The 21547-nt window shown below is 38.4% G+C and overlaps 1 protein-coding gene across 3 annotated transcripts in view; it reads left to right on the top strand.

Annotated features, from left to right (window-relative positions):
- LOC145977968 (uncharacterized) overlaps positions 1-19157 on the top strand; it is a 138875-nt gene extending 119718 nt beyond the window's left edge. For 2 of the 3 annotated variants that reach the window (XM_083110315.1, XM_083110313.1), the window contains exons 11-13: positions 9779-9968; positions 12203-12365; positions 17590-19157. In XM_083110315.1, the coding sequence (XP_082966441.1) occupies positions 9779-9968; positions 12203-12365; positions 17590-18233 (997 nt within the window). In that variant the 3' untranslated portion in view covers positions 18234-19157. The remainder of the gene's footprint in view (positions 1-9778; positions 9969-12202; positions 12366-17589) is intronic. The other variant, XM_083110314.1, reaches the window with a different exon arrangement.
- The last annotated feature ends 2390 nt before the right edge of the window (positions 19158-21547 follow it).

Genomic DNA, 21547 nt, shown 5'->3' with positions numbered 1-21547 from the left:
ACTGTTCAATGGTGGAGCCGTCTCGCGTCACTACTTGTGCATAGACTTATTCTCGTTCGCCTGGTCTACAGTTAGCTGGTACAGGGTATAGAAGGTTGAGCTCTTCTGCCTTTTTGTATATGACTATTGTGTCGTCTGCGTACCTTCCATATCGGATGTATTGCAGTTCTGGAGTGTGGAGTATAGCTGTTTCAGCCAAGTGCATGACTATGTTGGCTAAAGGAGCTGAGAAAGGATTGCCCATGGCATGGTTCTCAAACTATTTGTAATAGTTATTTTCAAACTGAAAATAGTTGTGTTTTAAAAAACTTCCAGCACCTTGGTTGTGTCATTTACCTATAGTGCAGGAATTCCGTTTATTGTCAGCCATCTTTCAACTGAACGCAGAGCTAGGTCTATGGGGATTGAGTTGTACATGTCAACTATGTCCATGCTAGCTAATTTCTCACTGTGAGCTTGTACTATTGACATCACTAGATTTTTAGCATCGGCACTGTTGCAGGACACATACGTTATTTTGTGGTTGAACTGGGATATTTTGTTTTTAAGCCTGCTTGTTAGGTGCACTGTAGGGTGATTGAAGCCAGCTATTATAAGGTGCATGGAGATTTCCTGATTTGTGCATCTTGGGAACATATAAAAAACAGTTTTGCGAATGAAATTAGTACTAGTTTCTCTGCATTTAATGAACTATGTTGTACCACAACACATCGTTCATGTCCTTTATCTTGTATTTGAAAGAACTTCTGATAATATTTGCGACAAGAATATGAGCAAGCTCTTTCACATCATTCATGTCCTTTATCTTGTGTTTGAAAAAAAAAACTTCTGATAATATTTGCAACAAATAAAGATTTCGAAATGTTATTGCAAATTTTTCAGGTTCTTTTGCAAAGCTCAGTGTATATAGATCTTTGCTGCAAAAAGACTGTTGCAGTGGCGTGACAATGGGAGGGGGAAGGATTGGGGATCATAACCCTGGTTTGACCCAGTATTCCTAATAATAGAATGTAGGTATGGACCGATATGAAAATTTGGCCAATACCAATAAAGTACCGGTATAAAATTTACAGATACCGATAAACAATATTCTACTGATCTGATATGAAATTAGAATTGGTCCTTTAAGAACATGAAAGGTTCATTGACTTCCTTAATAAATGTATGTTTCAAGGTGACTGCTGTGAAAAAGAAATTGCATATTTAGACATTTACTTTTTTAGAAATTAGGGCATGAGATTATCCATAAATACAAAATGGCAGAATTTTGCACTAAATTATCAAATATTTATCGATATATCGGATCGGTAAAATAATCGGTAATTTTACCGATAAACCGATATGCCTAAATTGGCTGATACCGATAGAGTACCGATTAATTGGTCCCATCCCTAATAGAATGTCAAATGCAGGAAAAGATGGCAAAATGAGGGCTGAATACTGAGTACATGGCAGAGTGGTTAGCACATCGTGCAACGATGCCAGAGGTCCCAGGTTCAAATCCCAGCCTGGGCATGGATGTTTGTGAGTGTCCATTCATCAATTTCATCATTTCATTCCTCATCTCCATTTTTGCAAATTAGCCAAAAGTGGCACAAAAATTGATGTAAAATAAAGTAAATTAATCAATGAAAAGAAGTATGCATGACCATGCCACTGGAAGGTTGTATGACTTTCTGTGTCTACAACTGCTTTCATGCATTTAAAACGATTGTCCAGTTGTGAGCAGATTGTGACTTATCATGGGTGAAATATTAATATATTTTACCAGCTCTCTTGGTTGGCATGTCTTTGGACAGAGTTTGTCAAACTGCTTCTTTATCTTTTTTATTCTTTTGTCAGAGAATTCACTTAAAATCCTCCTACTTGGCACATATATTTATCATTTCAACAAGTGGTTCAAATTATACCCGAAGCTCAGTCATTTCTAAGAAAGCATTCCGTAACCGATCATATGCAGGCATATAAAGAGAGTATCCTTCTGATGACTTAGAAGTGTTATTCATATGTTCCAAGACTTTCCATTGAACAGTCAATAATAAAATGAAACTGAAAGATTAAATTTTCACCTGAAGGCCAATAGCCCTACTTATTTCATTTGGCTTCCTGCTTGTTAATATTATACGAGGAATAAACTTTCAAAACATCAAAAAGCCTCTCTTTAAGAACAGAAACAACTTCTTATCTTCCTGCCTATTTGGTTGGATTAAGTGTTTTGAGAGTTAGGTTCGACTTATTTTTTGTTCAAGAATACTGTTACTAAAAATATATATTATAAATAGGCCCGTGAAGTTTTCATTTTATTTTCCCCTAAATTTCGATGTTATTTTTCGCGTTTTAGGGCAAAATTCGGTGTTATTAATTTAAAGTCTGTGTTATTTGTACATGCATTTTTACTGTTCTTTCTATGCTTAAGATTTTCACATTGATTTAGGTCTGAAAAATTGAGACAGACAAAAACAAAAAAAAAAAATGGCTTACCTATGTGAGAAATGTCCAAATTTCTTCCATTTGGAAAACTATTTCATCTCATCAGCCACTAAATATGAAATGTTTATTGAATGATTACACCAAAATCTGTGAACACAATCATACCCATCCTTAACAATGCCAAAAAATCCCTCTGCGACCTCAAAATACTGTTTTGTGTACACACACACACACCTTCCTGCCCCCCCTCCCCCCTTCGGAACAAACTGGTGCTTCTTCCTGAAAATTTTCCCCTTCATACGAAATTTCCCTTCTGAGAAGATCCCGCCGAGTGAATTCTATTTCAGAACGAGGTTAAACACTGTCAGTCATTTCTTCTATAAATGAATCGCGACAATCTCTTCTGAATCGAACTTTCACCAGCTAGACTAGAAATGACAGATCTAATATCGCTTCAGGTAGTTATTTTTGAACAAAAGAAGTGTTATCCCACGTTTATATTGAATATTTTGCGACGTTTTTCACGTTAAAGTGCAAAATTCGTTGTTATTCTGAAAAATGTCACAATTAGTGTTATTTTGCAATTCCGAAACACCGAAAACTTGCCTCCTTTACCTACCCAAATACATTTTAAACACTTTATTTTGCTTTCCTCAACTTTTCGGTGTTATCGTAAAAACGAAAACTTCACGTCCGTAATTATAAATATTCTGAACTGTTACAAGAAACGGGGCTCTTTCCCGGTAACCTTCTACAGCATTAAGAACCAAATTTAAGTTATGACTAATGCAATTTTGAGGTGCAAGTTGTTGGGTTCTTTATTGTATGTTGCAGTTGCAATCCTTACTTAATTCTTCTAAAACCTCCATAATTTTACTCCGATAGCATTCTTTGCTTAGCATAGAGGGAAATCATGGCATAATTACTGCAGACGTGCAACTATACGAAACCACCAGCTTTGGATCTCTCACGTCACTATACGAGGGGGTACCCAAAGGAAACCGGAAAGCATATCTGGCGGAAAAGCCCGACGTACTTCCGACTTCTGCCGCTAGATGTAGTAAGGAGACACTATGATGCACCAGTGTGCTGAGCGTCGTTGCCCTGTGTAGACGTGGAGCTGTGCTATGTTGCACGTTCTTTGTGTTGACAAATGTTTGCTGCAAATTTTGCTATGGCGGATCAGACGGAACAGAGAGTGTGTGAAATTTTGTTTCCTATTACGGAAAACTGCAGCCGAGACTGTAGTGATGCTTAAAGAAGCATTTAAAGAAGACATCCTAGGTAAAATGCAAGTGTACGAGTGGTTTGAACGTTTCAGAAAGGGGGAAATGTCAGTGGAAGACCAACTGCGATCTGGACGACATGCCACAGCAAGAAATGACGAAAACATTGAAAAAGTGTGAAATGCTGTTTACGAAGATCGTCGTCATGCTATTGAAGAGATTGCTGAGGTTAATCAGGATTTCTACATGGGTGTGTTGAGGCGATTGCATAAAAATGTGCGGCGAAAACGTCCAGAAATCTGGAAGCATGGTGACTGGTTACTCCACCATGACAATGCCCCAGCCCACACTGCTGTGCGTGTCTAACAGTTTTTGGCAAAAAACCAAATGCCCGTTGTTCCTCACCCTCCATATTCACCGGATCTTGCATCTTGTGATTTTTTTTTTATTCCCCCACATCAAAATTCCGGTTTCTTTTGTGTACGTCCCCCGTAATCTGCCTGCAGCTGGCAAGGCTAATAAAAACACAAGCCAGCAAAATCAATTACAGTCTTCAGGCATTTTACCTTAGAGACCCCAGGACACAGCCCCAGCTGCCCCATCCTAGTTATGCCCCTGCTTGCTACTACCAACAACAAAGAGAAAAGGAGAGGTGAAAACAAGAAGTGCACATGCAAGTATATATATAGAAATAAATAGGTAAAAATGACCGACCATACATGAATTGAATCACATAAAATTCATTGGAACTGCATAACAGTACTACTCAAAGAACCAAGGGCTTCCCCGATGGAGCAGTGATGGCTTCGTCACCTTGTAATCAAGGGGTCCAAGTTTCGATATCCGGTGGATCTCACTGTAGGTCCAGTTCCGATCAGTCTTACTGTGCATAAAGTAGACTAAAAACACCAACTCACCAAAGAACCAAGTTGGAAACTAAGGAAGATCAAGATATAAGAGAGCCACGAATGTAACTAAGAGATAATTCTTGCGCACTGGAGTGACAATCCTAAAGAAGGCTCAACTGATAACAATATAAATACCTAGGTAACTGTGCAATAAATTGTAATGTGGCCAACTCTACCATATTGGTTCAGATTTTAAAATTCAGCTAGCAACAGAGAAAAGAATTTATAGTGGCATGTGTATTATTCTAATTTAAAAAGCACATACTACCAGGTGTGCCGGTTAATTCTTAATTGATCCGAAAGAAAACAAGTGTATCTGGGGCGAAAGGTAACAAATGCTTTATTCAAAGTATGCACCATCGCTAGCTATACATTATGCCCATCTGTCCGTCAAATTGTGGATGCCCTTCCAGAAAAATTGTTCACATTTTGAGATGATCCAGTCAGCAAGCGACATCTTCGTAATTGTTGAAGTGTTGCTGGTTAAGTGAGTGAGACATCGATGAAAACAAGTGGTAGTCCGAAGGGGCTAAGTCTGGTGAGTATGGCAGGTGGGGCAAGAATTCCCAGCCAAGTGCAGAAATGGTGTCTCTGATGCCTTTCGCTGTGTGTGATGAGACGTTGTCGTGCTGCAAAAACACTTTTCCGTGTCTTGTCGCCCAATCTGGGTGCTTTTCGTTCAATGCATGGTTCAAATGGATGAGTTGTTGACAGTAGAGAACGACATCCACTGTTTCACCTGGTTTCAGAAACTCATGGTACACCACAGCCTTCTGATCCCACCAAATGCACAGCATTGTCTTCCTTCTGAAGCTATTCGGTTTTGCGGTCGATGCATTTTGGGTTCTCGAAGTAGATCCATTTTTCGTCCCCAGTCACTATCCGATGCAAGAAAGACTTTCTTTCATGCTGAGAAAGCAGCACTTCACACACAGTTTTTCGCTTTTTCATTTGTCTGTCGTTCAGATGATGTGGGACCCATTTTCCTGCCTTCTGGATCTTTCCCATGGCATGAAGACGATCAGATATGGTTTGGCGACCAACATTTAACTTCTCTGCCAGTTGTTGTTGCATTTGTGTATCGTCTTCGTCCAACAGTGCTTGCAATTTGGCGTCTTGGAATTTTTTCGGCTGGCCCGATCGATCTTTGTCTTTCAAGTCAAAATCACCACTTTTGAATCGTCGAAACCAACGCACACATGCATTTTGCGTTAGGACATTGTCACCGTACGTTTTCACAAGGATAATATGGCTTTCACTCGCATTTTTCTTTTGATTGAACAAGAAAAGCAGGATGTGCCGCACATGCTCCTTATTTGGTTTGAAGGTCAACATGTTTCCCACACAAACCCAATATCACGATCACTCGCACTCGGTTGCACATCCACGACATTTTGACAGGTACTGTCCTGGCAACACACTGACGTAACAGTTGAGACTGTGCACCAACCCTTGCTTCCAGTGCCATCCAGCGATGAAATTAAGAGTTATTAACCGGTACACCTGGTATACCCCTTTTTATTTAAAAAAAAATGCAGTGGAAAGTTCCATTAAAAAAACTCGGAATGTTAAAATATGTACATATATTTTTTTAGAACTGAATTTGAAAATTCATGTGCCATGATGACTGGACACCCTGTATTTTTCTACTCCTAACAGTATCTGTGGTATTTGGTGGTTTTATTCATGGTTGTGGTCAGAGTACAGTGATGGCCTTTCTTAAACTTGGACCATTTAAGTTTCTAATGTGAAATATTTCACAAGCGAAGCATTTTCAAAAGAAATGTCTCAAATAAGAGTTAATTGACTTTAAGGAGGAAAGCGAATGTCCTTATGTATGCTTTAGTAGGGGGAGTTTTAAAGATCATTTGAAGGTCACTCAATTTTTTTAAAGGTAAAGTTCCCTGTGCGCATAGCACCGTGCCATGAAGGCACATTTAGGGAATGCCTGCAGGGCCCCACATATTCTCGATCTTGGCCATTTTTGGAGGTGCTATGATCAGCACCATGCTCTGGCCTCCTTTACGCCCCCCCCCCTCCCAGGGTTACCCCAGGTATCCATGAATTTGAGGCTGGCTGAGCCCCAGAGGTGCTTTATGCAGGGACAAGGCCGAAACAATTCCAATCATAGGTCACCCACCACAGGAATTGAACCTGGGTCTCCCATGTGGCAGTCAAAATGCCTTTCTGACTAGACCACCACTGCTCCCCTACTTTTTTAAATGGAAACCTAATTTGTTTGTTTAATATTTTTATTCCTATTGCCCAAAAAAAAAGTTTTGTGGAAACCATTTTTCTATTGAGCACGTAGTTTTGCAGTTATTTGACAAGTAGAAAATGAACCAAATTCAATACCATTTCATAAGCTTAAGGACATTCACTTTCCTGCTTCAAGTCAATTAATTTTTATTTGGGACATTTCTTTTGAAAATGTTTCATTTGTGAGATTGTTCACGTTATCAACTTAAATGGTCCAGCCTGTATATAATTAATTACTTTATTTATCCAATTTTTGTAATTTTGACTGAGCAGCATGACACTTTTGTGAAATGTAATTATTCTGCAAATTGTGCAAAACTAGAAATTTTATATTTTACACGAGTTTTGCATAAAATACTAGATTTTGTAATTATATAACATGAATTTTTGTATCTGACGTAATTATTGAATATTTTAAAGCAAAACTGATGTATAATATTGGAGTGAAATACGTACATTGGTTCAAAATCGTATCAGCACCAACAGTAGTTCAAGATTATATTCAGCGTTCTTGAATGTTGTAGTTCACAAAAGCATTGGAGGTACAAGTATCTAATTTTCACTTCTATTGTCCAATGTTTTGAATTCTTTTCTGTACTTCCTCAGAGAATCCCAGGAATTAAAACTATAAAACAAGAGATTAAAATGTGGACCTTTTTTTTGTACAATACCGTGCGTCCATTTCGATCTGCAGCCGAGAGATCGGGAGAAGCGTGGCGGGCGGCGCTGACGGAGGTGCCGACATTTGCGGCCTGTAATGCCCGAATATTTTTATGGACATATGCAGACATTTATATAAATATTGCAAAACTAGCACTAACCTGTGTTATAAGAGTTGTTCGAAGTGATGTCCACCTACATTCACACATTCCTGGCATCGTTTGATGAAATTTTGATTCACACGCAAAAGTTCTTCTTCCGTAATTCTTCCTAGTTCTGCCCTTATATTGTCTTTTAGTTCGTCGATGCTATGAGGGTTATTTCGGTAGACTCTATTTTTCAAGGTTCCCCACAAATAATAGTCACATAGGGTAAGATCTGGCGAACGTGAAGGCCATAAACCTCTTGAAATTATTCTGTCATCAAACACCTCCCTTATAGCGTCCAAAGAATCAGCGGCGGTATGGGCTGTGGCCGAATCTTGTTGAAAATACCCATATTGTCTCTCATTATCTGATAACTGAAAAAACGGCGCGAGTATTTGTGTGCGGTACCTCTCTGAATTTATTGTGTCTTCAAAAAATATAGGCCCTATTATTCTTTTGGCACTTACAGTACACCACACACCAATTTTTGCATCGTGTAACGGAACTTCGTGTATTATTCGGGGATTTTCAGTGCTCCAGTATCTATTGTTCTGTGAACAAACATGACCACGCAAGTGAAACCATGCCTCATCCGAAAAAATTATTAACTGTGGATCAACAATACCATCTACAATATTCTGCAAAACCCAATTACAGAAATTTACTCTACTTACGTTGTCAGGGGGCCGTAATTCTTGCACTATAGAAACTCTGTACGGTTTTAATTTTAGTAGCTTAGTGGCTGTATGTGCTGATGATTTTGACACGCCCATCTCCTGTGAAACACGGCGTAGAGGTTTGTTTGGAAAACGTTCTAACGCTGCCCCAATTTAATCGAGTTTTGCTTCGGTTAGAATCCGTCGTTTTTGCTTAGGTGTTTTAAAATTTAACGATCCAGTTTCTCGTAATTTAAGGACAAGACGTCTAACCGTATCTCTATGTGGAGGTGAAACGCCTGGGAATTTCTGTACAAATTGCCTACACACGTCTCGACACGAGTCTGTTTTCACGTAAGTGTCATACATAAAAATTCTTTGTTCTAACGTGAACCTTGCGGCTGGCATTCCAATCGTCTAACTGACACAACACACATACACACTGCAATAACACAAACAAGTAACGGCAAGTAACCAAGAATAACACTCTTACGCACAGTACGAAATTAACACGCTCTTGGTTTACATCTGCCTGCCACTATATTCACAGCTCTGTAGTCGCGAAGGAACAAAAAACTTGAGCTAGGAGATTTCGAATTGCAAGGAAGCTCACGAACACCATTAGCTTTTAACGGTTCGTCTGCAGCGTAATCTTGATACAGTGTTGCACATTCGAAACCTCCAAACGATCCCCATCGACACAAAACTCTTTCAAGGATATAAACTTAAGCAGGACGTTACTGGTCAAAACTATGATTAAAATGTTTTACAGAGTATTATCTGTGGCTCTTAAACATCATTTCTAAAGCGTATTTATTTGTGTATATAAGGGTGGAACTTGGAAGAATTACAGAAGAACTTTTGCGTGTTATAACACAGGTTAGTGCTCGTTTTGCAAGATGTCCACAAAAATAAGCGGGCATTACAGGCCTCAAATGTCGGCATCTCCGTCAGCGCCGCCCGCCACGTTTCTCCCGATCTCTCGGCTGCAGATCGAAATGGACGCACGGTATAATCTTGATACGAATAGCACAAAATATGAAACGCTAGGTTTTCAATGTGATAGATGATAAAATGCCCAAGGAATGGATTTGTTTGCCCTCCAATGTCATTTATAATATGTAGCATTACAATGCATTTGAAACAAATAAATGCTTAACATTTTATTTCATGTAGTAATATGTCTTTGATAATCATTATTCCCCCTGCTATATCCTGAATTTCTGGATCGTTCTTCCTTTTTGTTAAATAAATTGTCCCCATACTGCAGCACAAATAGTAAAAGTTGCTGTGACAAATCTGTAAACCACAAATATCTGCCTGTATTATTCTCAGGTTAGAGCATTGACCAATTAATCATTTTTTCATAGGAGGATGTTTGCACTCTTCAGTGATAGTATTTAACTGTTCAACCATTACACTTTATATGCAAGTTTATGGTATGTGTATAATTATTGGAGTGAACAAAACTCAAAAGAATTTTTTTTTTGCAGGGAAAAACCAATATTATTAGTAGAAGATAATCTTGATACAAAAAGGAAAGCAGTGTCTTTTGCTGATGGAATCCGACCAGGTGAAGGTACGTCTCCATCAGGGGGAGAGGAGATGTCTTCACCACCACCACCTCCACGAAAACTGCCAAAGGAAAAGCGGTACAAAGTGAAAACAAAGAAAAAGAAGAAGGTGAGTGGATGTAACCTTAACCATTATTATTGCTGTTCCAGGGTGTATTCTGACTGGAAATTACAAGGGTTGATCAAATGAAAAGGTATGAAATGTCGTAACAACGGAATCGTTTATATAATACCGATGCCGCGATGGGAGAACGTAGCGTGATATGTAGGGGTGCGATTGGAGCATGCAGGGGAATGCGCATGCGCAGGAGAGAGCAGAGGCTCCGATACAGAGATGCCGTCCAAGTGACGCGGCAGTGCGTGTTCGGACAGGATGGTGTTAACATTGGCAAATTCGACTGTTGAGGAGCAGCGAGGCGTTATCCGTTTTCTGACAGCGGAAGGTGTTAAACCGGCCGATTTTCATCGCCGGATGGTGAACGTTTACGGGGAAGGCGAACGACCGGGGCTGCTCACGGAGGGTGTGGTTCTGCTCCATGATAACACACATCTCCAGGGTCACACACGCGGAACTGGCCAGGTTCAAGTGGGAGCAGGTAGACCATCCGTCCTACAGTCCGGACTTATCCCCCTGTGACTTCCATGTGTTTGGTCCCCTGAAAAAGCATCTCAAAGGAAAGCGCTTCATCTCGGACGATGAACTCTGGATGCTGTGAGGACTGGGTCGCGTCACGGCCAAAGGAATTCTGGGAAAAAGGAATCATTCGGCTCGTTCATCAATGGGATCAATGTGCTCAGGCCTATGGAGGATACTTTGAATAAAGTATTCATTTACACCGACAGTGTCGTTTTGTACCTTTTCATTTGATCAACCCTTGTATGTGTGAATTTTTTTAACAATAAAACATGCATGAATTTTCTTCAACAACATAAAAAAAAATATTTATTTGAAATGGCATTTTTATACATTGTTGAAGGTATTTGTTCTGACTTAATGGGAACTATTCTTACTTTATTGAAGACAGTAAAAAGGGAAGATTATGGCTATTTTCTTTTCCTTAATGAACAATTTTTATTACTCGAATGTCTCGAGCCTAATAGGTTATTTCTAGATTAAAGGGCAAGGGTGATGGATGGCCTTCTTAAACTTTAAAACTGGCAATCTGCATCTGTTTATATGAAATTGTTGACTGGACACTCACAAAGAATACCCATGTCCTCCTGGGACTCAACCTGGAAACCTAAGTAGCGAGATCAAAAGTTGGCCACTTATTATGCTAAGCTGCTGAACAGGTTGGCAATTTCGTAACAGTCCCTCCTTAAAAGGAATAAAATGTAAGGTTTATTTAGATGCAGTCTGTTGTGTTGAAATGTATTTGATGTAGGAGGGTGTAAGGTACCAAAAAGTCAGTACTGGGATCGGGAAAAACCACAAATTCGGGAAATGCTTTCCTGTTTTTTCATGATGTCAAACAGTCGGTAAATTCAAAATAGTCATGTTTAAAAGTTCTTTGCATTGTAAGTGTCTGAAACTTCTCGGAAATAGTTATTTTTCTTTCCGGAAATGAAAAAAATGTGATTGAAAGGAAAATGGCATGTATATTTTGAGATTTTCACATTGTCAGGAAATTTTGAACATTTCCCATCCAGAAAATTACCTGACTTGGTTGGGAAATTGCAAATTTTTCCTGGCCCTAAATTTGGGATTAAAGAAATTTTCCATCCCAGCCAAAAAAGTTGTCCTGCACACCCCTAATTTGATGTTTCTGTTCTACCAACCATTAGATCTCTCTGCTCCTAACCCAATCTATCAGCAAAGTAAAAACCTGTCCCTAGTGACATTCAAGAAATACTTCTAACTTTTAAGTTCTAACTGCTAAAAACAGTGTTTATTTTATGATACATGTAATTTTTTTTTATTTTTAAAGATAACGAAAGTGCAGTGACACATTCTGAACAATTATTCCTTACAAAATTTGAAGTGTTTGATGTTTCTTGCTCTATAATCACATACATTGTAAAAATATTTTTTTTAAAAAAATGTGAACACTCATTGCAATTTGTTTCATGTATGTATGTATGCAGTTCCATAAGCACAAAAGTATTCCTTTAATTATATGCTCTGTAGTCTTACCATTATTGTAATTGTTGTCTCTAACATGAGTATACTTACATAATTATTGTGCAATAATAAGCAGACCATCAGTTTCAGTGAAGTTTTCTTTTTTTTCCTTTGTGTTTGCTGCATGTACTGTATGGGGTGTTTAGTGAGGTACATGAAATAAATGCTGAAGAAAGGGATATTTTCAATGGCTTGCTCAATTTGATTCTTTTTCTGAATAGGTGAAACTAGTATTTGAAGATGATGAAGATGAGGAGGATGAATCACCTCCACCTCCTCCTCCTGGGTCACCACCTCCAACAGTCAGATTTGCTAATACTAATAATGTTTCTGGTCAGTTGTATTCAAAGTCAAATTATGTTTATCCATCGTCATCTTATGCAGGTGAGTTCATCTTTGTTCATAGTTATCAACTTTATTTTCACTTTGCACCACACTTAATGATTTCTTCTTTGTAGCTGATCAGTGGTAATTCATTCATTCTTAGTTTTGGACTTTTCCCCACTGTGTGAATTTTAAAAGTACCAACATTCACAGGCTGATTCTGCTTCCGTCTTCAGGGTAGTGTGTAATATACAAAATCATACTTCAATCCCTGGACACATGATGTGTTTGGGGACGGTGTCTATATGGAGAGTGGGAATAAATGGTTGCCACACTACCCTGAAGATGGAAGCAGAATCAGCCTGTGAAATGTTGGTACTTTTAAAATTCACACAGTGGTGAAAAGTCCAAAACTAAGAATGTTTTAATGATTTGTTTGATTTCCTTATATTAATTCTAAACATACAAACACACACATACATACATACGAGGCACATTTAAAAAATAAGGACCGATTATTTATAAAATGCGACTAACAACAGTGATCGGATCACGCAAGCGCAGTAACATCAACTAGTTCAGTGTTTCCCAAAGTGTGCGCCGCTGCTGGCTCCGCGAAATGTTTTAATATTTTCACTGAAATAACACAGACTTGTTAATCTACACATGGTTTTAGTACCGTTTATACATAAAATGTTTCTGAATTTGAAATATGTGTTTAATTTTTAACTTAATGCAAATAACCCTAACTATTTTAACTGAGCGTTGCAAGTGTTAGATAGGTGTACATTCTGACTGACTTGGGTGCCGTGGAAAAATCTTTAAACACTAAGGGCGCTGTGAAACAAAAAAGTTTGGGAACCACTGAACTAGTCCATTGGCAACCCAGCAGTCATATTTTCATATCCTTTAGTTAGAGCATGTTAAAATGGCTGCGCAATTACACAATCCTGCCAGTTGAGAAGTATGGTCTGTGATTCGATTTTTTAACACCAAAATGTCACAATGCTGGCAAAATTCACCAAAAATTGTGTGAAGTGTATGGTCCAAGTGTAATGAGTAGGGCCCGGGACTTTATGTCCTATAAAACTGTAAAATGTGTATGTAATTATGTTATAAAAATTGAAAAATATGTCAGAAAATTGCAGAAATATTCCCAGTAAAGCCAAAAATATGCACAACAGTACTTTCGAATTTCTCATTATACGGGAAGTCAGTATCTACCAGGGAAGATAGACTAGGATGGGGTTGGGATATTATATGAAGTCAGACTCCCTTTAACCCCTTAAGTGCGGATGGCATATATGTGTATATGCCTTATGTTTGTTTCAACTATATTTGATTTACTCTGGCGTATATAGTCACACAGACGTTTGGTGAGATAGTTCTAGCTGTAGTAGGAAAAAAAATAGTAGCAAGAGAGGAAAAAGATGAAAAAGAAGAAGACAAAACTATTTTTCCCTTCTTCTTCTTTCTTTTCATCTTCTTCTTTTTCATCTTTTTCCTCTCTTGCTACTTTTTTCTTTCTTTCTACCACAGCTAGAACTAGCTCACCAAACGTCTGTGTGACTATATACGCCAGAGTAAATTGAATATAGTTGAAACAAACATAAGGTGTATATATACGCCTTCCACACTACAGCAGCACAATGCTGAGGGCGTATACTGAATTTGACGAAAAAACCTACATATTGCAGTAGAGACTTGTTCAACAAATTCCACACTTAAAGGGTTAACCAAAGAATGTAGTGGGAAAATACCAATAATAGCACGAGGTTCACTGCAATTGTCCTAAGTTTCTTTTACTATTATGTCAGATTTAGACCTTTGTGGAAACTGTGTGATGGAGCCATCTCGCATCACTACTTGCACAGAAACTTGGTATCCTTTGCCTGCTCCAGAGATATCCGAGACAGAGTATACACACTGATACATGTGGGGCTCAAAAGACAAGTCCCGTACTCGTACAAATCTTGAAAGTCCCGTACTTGATTGCCGATATAATAGGCCAGCGCTAGACCACAAACTGTTGCTCTCACTCTCTAGAGGAGTCAGAAGTTTGTAAGGGAACTTTTTGGTCACTCCTCGAATAATCTGGAATTTCCACCTAGTGTCCTATCATGTCTTTGTGCACCTCAAAAAGTCGCTTGTGGCTCAAAGATTTGAAGAAACTGAGGTGTTGAAAACTGTAGTGTTGGATTAACTGAACTCTCAGGTGGCAAACTTCCATGCAGAGGGTATGAAAAAGTCTTGTTCAACGGTACCAAAAGTGATTTGAAAATAATGGTGGCTATGTTGAAAGATGAAGTGGATATGTAGGTTCTTGTAACCACTAATACACTGTTGCTACATTTCTTTCATTCTTTTGAAATGCACCTCGTACGTACAAGATACAAATGTATGTGTTTGTGTGTGTGTGATGATTTAGTATTCTGTGTCTGCAACAAAGGTATCCTTCCCTTTTTAATGCTCACAACCCCCCAAAAATAATATTTGTATTGACCCTCACAATAGGATCCCTCCTTTCTGTTTCTTCCTGTGGAAGTGCGTACGTGCGAGTAGCAGGAAGTGGAAATGACTGCTGCAATAGAAATTCCCGCCAAATCGTGGCAACCATGTTTTGGGACCAAAAAAAGGGCCGATTGGTTATTACAGAGAATAAAATCAAGCGAGAAAATTTTTATTTTGATTCTATACAAGTGCATATCCTGGCTATTTTTCCACATAGTCACCATGACACTCCAAGCATTTTTGGTACCATGGAACAAGTTTACGTAGACCCTCTGCCTAGAAATCTGCCTTCTGGGATCTCAGCCAGTCGAGAACTGATGTTGTGAGAACTTCACTATCATCGAAACGTTGCGAAGCAAGCCACTTTTTAAGGTGAAGGAACAGAAAGTAATTACTTGGGGTAAGATCGGGACTGTATGGTGGGTGATTAAAATGTTCACATCGGAATTTTTGAATTGTTGCGAGCGGGCGTTGTCATGAATAAGCAGAATTCCAGACCGTAACATACCTCTTTGCCCAAAACACGGTTGCCATGATTTGGCGGGATTTTCTATTACAGCAGCCATTTCAACTTCCTGCTACTCGCACGTACACACCTCCACACTGAGAAATATACCTCTGTTGCAGGCACAGAATACTAAAACATGCTTCCGTGCACGCTCAGCTTCATCAGTGTTGCCAGTTCAAAGCAAAAAATTATCGGCCCTTTTTTTTTTACATGTGCCTCGTATCCTGCATTATGTTTTTCAGCTGTCTTCATTCTGTAGAACAGTTTTAATTTTATGTTAGAAAGGTGTTTGTACAGTATGCATAAACACTTTTGTAGAAGGCATAAAAGGGCCTTGGTATTTAAGAGTTAACCATATTAGAAAATGTCAAAATTTCACAATCAGATATGTCCTGTTCCTTTGATGTTTCATTTTTGTTTCATTGGGAATGAGCCGATACCATTTTGAACTGATACACTGATACCAACACACTTACCAATTCCCACTCGTGGAAAATAAAGAACAAATTTTAATCTCTGATACTGGTGCTTGAAAATTTTAACAATTAAAAGTTGTTCAAAATATTGATTAATATGTCCAAGGTTTGCGCTATCAGCAAGCGAGGTACTTGCGGCCGTTTGTCTGCATCGTAAAGTGTCAATGAAGCAAGGGCACAATAGTTTTCTTATTATTTTAAAAAGTGATTTACTGACCAGATTTGAAAAAGGAGGTGTTCAAACTAGTCTCCTTCGATGAGCAAACCTTTTTGATACATCTTGATTAAGACATCCAGTGTATTGCATGGCCTGCTTATTAGTGATAGGGTGCTAGTTACCTTTGTTTGTTTTTCTAGTGTATTGCTTGCTATGTTTATTTGTTTTTCTAGTGTATTGCTTGTTACGTTTGTTTGTTTCTCTAGTGTATTCAACCACAAAGTGTGTTATGGCTCAGCAAATGTTTTCTGCTGCACAGCGTTTATTTATTTATGATTCATATGTGTTAACTGAATTCACACGTGAAGTTCAAAGGCAACGTGAAACAAGATTCCAGGGTGTAAAAGTTCCATGTGATTTTTATCTCTGAGGTAGATTAAAAAGTGCTGTATATAAGTCAAAGCCACACACCCTGGAAGAACTGAAATCCGCAAAGAAATTACCAAACATTAATCAACGGTATCTGCAGCATGAAGAGCTGTCAAAAATGTGTGGGCAATGAAGGTGGATAGTTTCAGCACCTCCTTTCATAAATTTGTAAGCAAGTAAATCACTCTTTAAACTAATTACTGAAACTTGCACACTTGATTCATGGTCAGTCTACAGTGCCCACATACAGCCGCGATCGCCTCGCTTGCCGATAGTGCAAACACCGAAATGCGGTCTACACTTCGATGGATCACTCTGTATTAGTGAGTGAGTATTTCACTCCAATAACAAGCATCAACTTTTTTAAATACCTGTTATGTAATAACAAAGTACAGGTTTTTTCACAATATTAGTGCAAAATCAATGGAAACCTCGAATTTTACATAACTTCCAGGATAATTAGATTCTGCCAAAGTGTCAAGCAGCATTTTTGTGGACTCATTGAACAATCAAAATGCTGGGAAACCATTAACCAGTATTGGTAAATAAAATCTAGCTGATTCTTTACGATACTGATACCACTGGTATCAATACATCAGTATCGGCTCAGCCTGCTATCATGTTATGATTTCTTTTTTTTTCTAAATTTATTTAATTAATTTTAGATGCTGGGTACATCACAAGAGAAAATGTGTCATATGGAGGGTAGCATGGACTCCTGAAGCTTGGGCTGTGTCCGAAAGGTACAACGGGCAGACTCGAAGTATGGTCTTGTTGTAAGTGACGTCACCTAGCGCAGTTCGAAAGCACCAATTAAACGAGTATTCAAGACCACAGGGCAAGCATGCATCGTTGCAGGCTTGGGAACTTGACTCGTTGGCTTGTTCATTTGTTTGAATTCCGGAGGTAGAAAGCTGTGTGGAAATGTATGTATGAGAACATTTGAAAATGCTATGTGATTTCTATGTTGAAATTGCGCTGCAGTCGAAGTGCAATTCGATACACTTTCACTTCCAGTCCACAACTTCAAGACCGAACTGTGAGACCATTCTTGGAGGATGTTCGCTTCAAGTACGCTCTTGCACCTTTTGGACACGGCCTTGGTAATCTCTTAGCTAACCCTTAAAATACTGTTAGGTACATTTTGGTTTTTTTCTGCAATGAAAGTGTTTCTGTTTATTGGTTAACAAACATCTCTCTCAGCAGCTGTGGCATCTGCTCCATCAACTTCAGTGGTGCAGGCACAAATGACCAATATTGCTGGAATTCCACCTCAAGCTCCAGCCACTCCAGTGCTCCAACAATCGCAGGCTCCAGGATCACCAGCTGTCATGCAGGCATCACCCGTTCCACAACTTCTTCAATCACCTCAAGTGATTCAAGCATCGGCACCACTATTAATGCAAAGTGGAACTCAAGTGTTGCAAACTACAGTGCCTGCCGTTTCCCCACAGCAGACAAATACAGTGTTTTCGCAAGAGTATCCGCAGTTCACTACATCGTCTAGTGGAGTGTTGTATCAGCATAATGCTTACCAGACAATGGCAACAAATATACCTCCACCGGTTCATTTTCCACCGCCAGCGCCAGGATCGGGAGTGTTGCAGCAAAATCAAACAGTGGTACCAAGTGTTGCCAATATCCCTCTTCCTGTGAGAACACCCCCATTGCCTGCGGACGATCCTGCAGGGACGTCTCCCATAATGCCACCGCCACGGAAAGGACCGTTGCTTCCAACTCCACCAATTCCCCCCCTGCCCCTGCCTCTTCAGGGCCCTGGTTCGGAAATGCCGCTACGAAGAACCTCAAGATTTTCAAAGAGCGGAAGACATAAAAGTAGGCATTAATAAAATGCAAATGCAGTTACTTTACCTTTAATGAGTTTGATATGAACTAGTAGTTGGAAACAGTGTACAAAAAATAATATATGCATTGGGTATGTATATTTACAAGGTGGTGTATAGCAGTGTGTGGATGTTTTTGAATGTATGCGTGTGTTGAATGCTGATAAGATGTTCCTTTTCAGTGTTTCGTAATACAAGAACAGGCTCCTTGTGATCTGTACTATATAAATTATTCCACCAGCAGTGATAGTTCATGATTTCCAAAGGTAGTCATGAAATATGGAGGACAACAAGTGATTACTGGTGAGATAAGTACGTAATTCATGAGCTCAAGTTAAGAGTCAGATCCTGTTGCCCTAGGCAAATATTTTGTATCAACTTAAGTTATCATGGGAACTTAAATACAAGTTATTTACAGCTGCTTTGTACATTTCTTGGTTGTATAGTAATTCAACAGCTTTTTCAGTCTTCTATTTCTGCAAGACTTGATTATCCACATCATAAAATGTTATCATTGATGGTTCTTCTTACCTTTATTTTTTTTGCATTGTAAACACTTAACTGCTAAGTGTGAATGTTTTCAGCCTTGCTGTTTACAACATAATGTTTGTGTCTTTGTATTTATGTCTTTGAAAGTTTAATTTTGTTCCCAGAGGATTGACCAAACTTTAGTTTGTAAGTTTGTTTACAAGAGAAATGAGAGTCTATGAAGATTTTTTTTTTTTTTATGTAGCTACAGGTGACACCACAGCTAGTGTAATCCCATTGTGGCTACGCTGACCTGTTCAATTTATAATTTGAAAAATATAGTGCAATTAAGGACAGACTTTTGTGCTTTTTGTAGTATAAGTGAAATAAGATGAAACGTAAATTTTTAACATCTGTGACTCTGTATTAGATTCTGAATAAATAACACTGGTGATTATAGTGTAGAATTTCCATTATTATTATTAATGTTTTGTTTTGAATGGCAGAGTTAAGGCTGTATGAAGCCTTTTCTTCCACTCAACCATGTACATAAAATGCACTTCTATGGAATTTGTGTGAATTCTGTGTTCTAAGGTTAAGAATAGAATTTTATTTTTGAAATTGTATTCCTGAAGAATATCTACAATATAAGTGCAACTTGAGTTTTGTTGTTTTTTCTTGAGAGAGAAAAACTCTCCTTCCTATGTTTTTCGAAAGCTCTTGTCTGAATATGTAGCCACCAGAGGTGCTGTATGTAAGACATCTGCAAATAGCAAATAAGCAGGAAAAGACATTTTGTGGCATAGATTTTGCAAGAAAAAGCTTTTATTTTGCATCCACTGTCATAGAAACTTGATGACCTGAGATTTTGTATCTCTGATATTAATGATTCAGTATCCAAGAAATGTGCTGGTTTATTTCTGACAAGAAATAGATTATCTCCACGTCTGCTGTATCACAAGGTGCTGAGATTAAAGATTTGTCAGTTGCTTACAAAACATTGCTGTCCTTTTCTTGGCATGTATTGGATGCTGGAATATGCCAGTACATAATTTAGGAAGAATGTGGCTCTTGGACCCACAAAAGTATAATTCTCTGTAGAATGTATGTTCTGTGCCACATGTGTGTGTACTTTTGTCCATCTCATTTAGTTACTGGGTTTCCTCATTGGCAAGTTTAATCCAAAGTGGAAGAAAAATTATTTGAAATTAATAAATTCAACAAGCTAGCTGCATCACATGAAAGTCAACTTTTGGGGGGAAAATGGTGGAAGGGGTTCATTTAATAAGTGCATTAGTACAGCAGCAACTGAAACCCAGTGTTAGTGGCAAACAGTAGACAAGCTTACTCAGGGTGGCTACTCATCGGGAATTCCTTGAATTCTGGGAATTATGCATGAAATATTGGCTCCAGGAATTACGCGTAAATTCTAATTGAATTTTTCTCCGTAGACGTGAAAAATTACAACTTTTTAAATCCAAACCCTATTCACATTTTATGCAAATAAAAATTATTTTCATAAAATTTTCTTCCTCGCTTCGCTCACAATTAATTTTCTTAGTCTTATCAAGTTTATAATCATAGCTAGGGGGCGGCGGGAGTCGGCCCTGGATGCCAAACTATCTAAATGAAAAAAAAGTTGTAAAATTGAATGATTGATTTGTGGTTTTAAGTCCACTTTATGCACAGAAAGGTTAATCGGGATTGGACCTACAGTTTAAAGTGGGATTTGAACTACTGTGCCATGTGTTGAAAAAATAATTGAAATCGTCTGTTCGAACACAAATTCTTCAGCACCAACTTCTACCCCATTTTGCATAATTTACGAGGATAATAACGTCTTTGATACTACTACTACTACTAATAATAATAACAACAATGTTTGTCCCGGCTTGGGCATGGATGTTTGTGACTCCATCAATTTCATCATATCTCTCATCCCCATCTTCACAAATTGCACAAGAAGCGAAGTTAAATAAAACAAATCAATAATAATAATAATATAATAATATTATTACTAACACTATTATTATTAGTAGTATTAGTACGTTTATCTTGGCACTTTCTCCCCGCCCGCTCAGACAAAAATTAATGGTTGTGCCTCTGATTGTAAATAGAAACTCGGCACCTTAAATTAAATATTTTAATTATATTACGTATACCGTTTAATTGAATTATAATTTTTGGATGTTGGAATCACATAGACCCTTTATATTATTAAGATAATTGTGTGTGTGGATGTTGAGAGGCGGTAATACGTAAGGTTGAAATAGAGAAAACATCTGCTGTACCCTTGAATTTTTGGAAAGTTCACTTTGAAAACCGGGAATTATACTTGAATTTTATCATGCTCCTAGAGTAGCACCCTGATACTAAACCAGTGCCCCTAGCAGCTTGCAAGGAAGCAAAGTGAACTGGGAACCAACCAAGCAGTGGAACAACACGTTCTGGTGTGGATGATAGCATAGGCCACTGAAATTCATAGAACCTTTATTAGTAATTTACCCGATTAAAGTTAGTATTTTGTTTCTGCTTATTATTAATGGATCTTATTCAGTTCAGTACACTGTACTGATTACCACATTTTTCGTTCACAATAATAATACAATATCTCATGATGACTTTTGGCCCACTTTGTACACATAATATTAATCAGTTCAACCTCCGCATCAACAACCACCGCTCCTCCACCCAAAACTTGGACTTTGCTGATGCTGTGTACACCAACCACCAAAATATCCCCTTGAATGACTGCTTCTGGGTAGAGATCATTCACCCCTTGCCCAATCCATCAACACCTCAGTACACAAAACATGGGAGAGGGCCTACATATCAGCCATGAGTGCAAC

The sequence above is a fragment of the Lepisma saccharinum genome, chromosome 24, assembly GCF_977018435.1.
Source record: "Lepisma saccharinum chromosome 24, izLepSacc3.1, whole genome shotgun sequence".
Taxonomy (NCBI): domain Eukaryota; kingdom Metazoa; phylum Arthropoda; class Insecta; order Zygentoma; family Lepismatidae; genus Lepisma; species Lepisma saccharinum.
The sequence above is the reverse complement of the archived record's forward strand: the minus strand, read 5'-3'. Positions and strand labels throughout refer to the sequence as shown.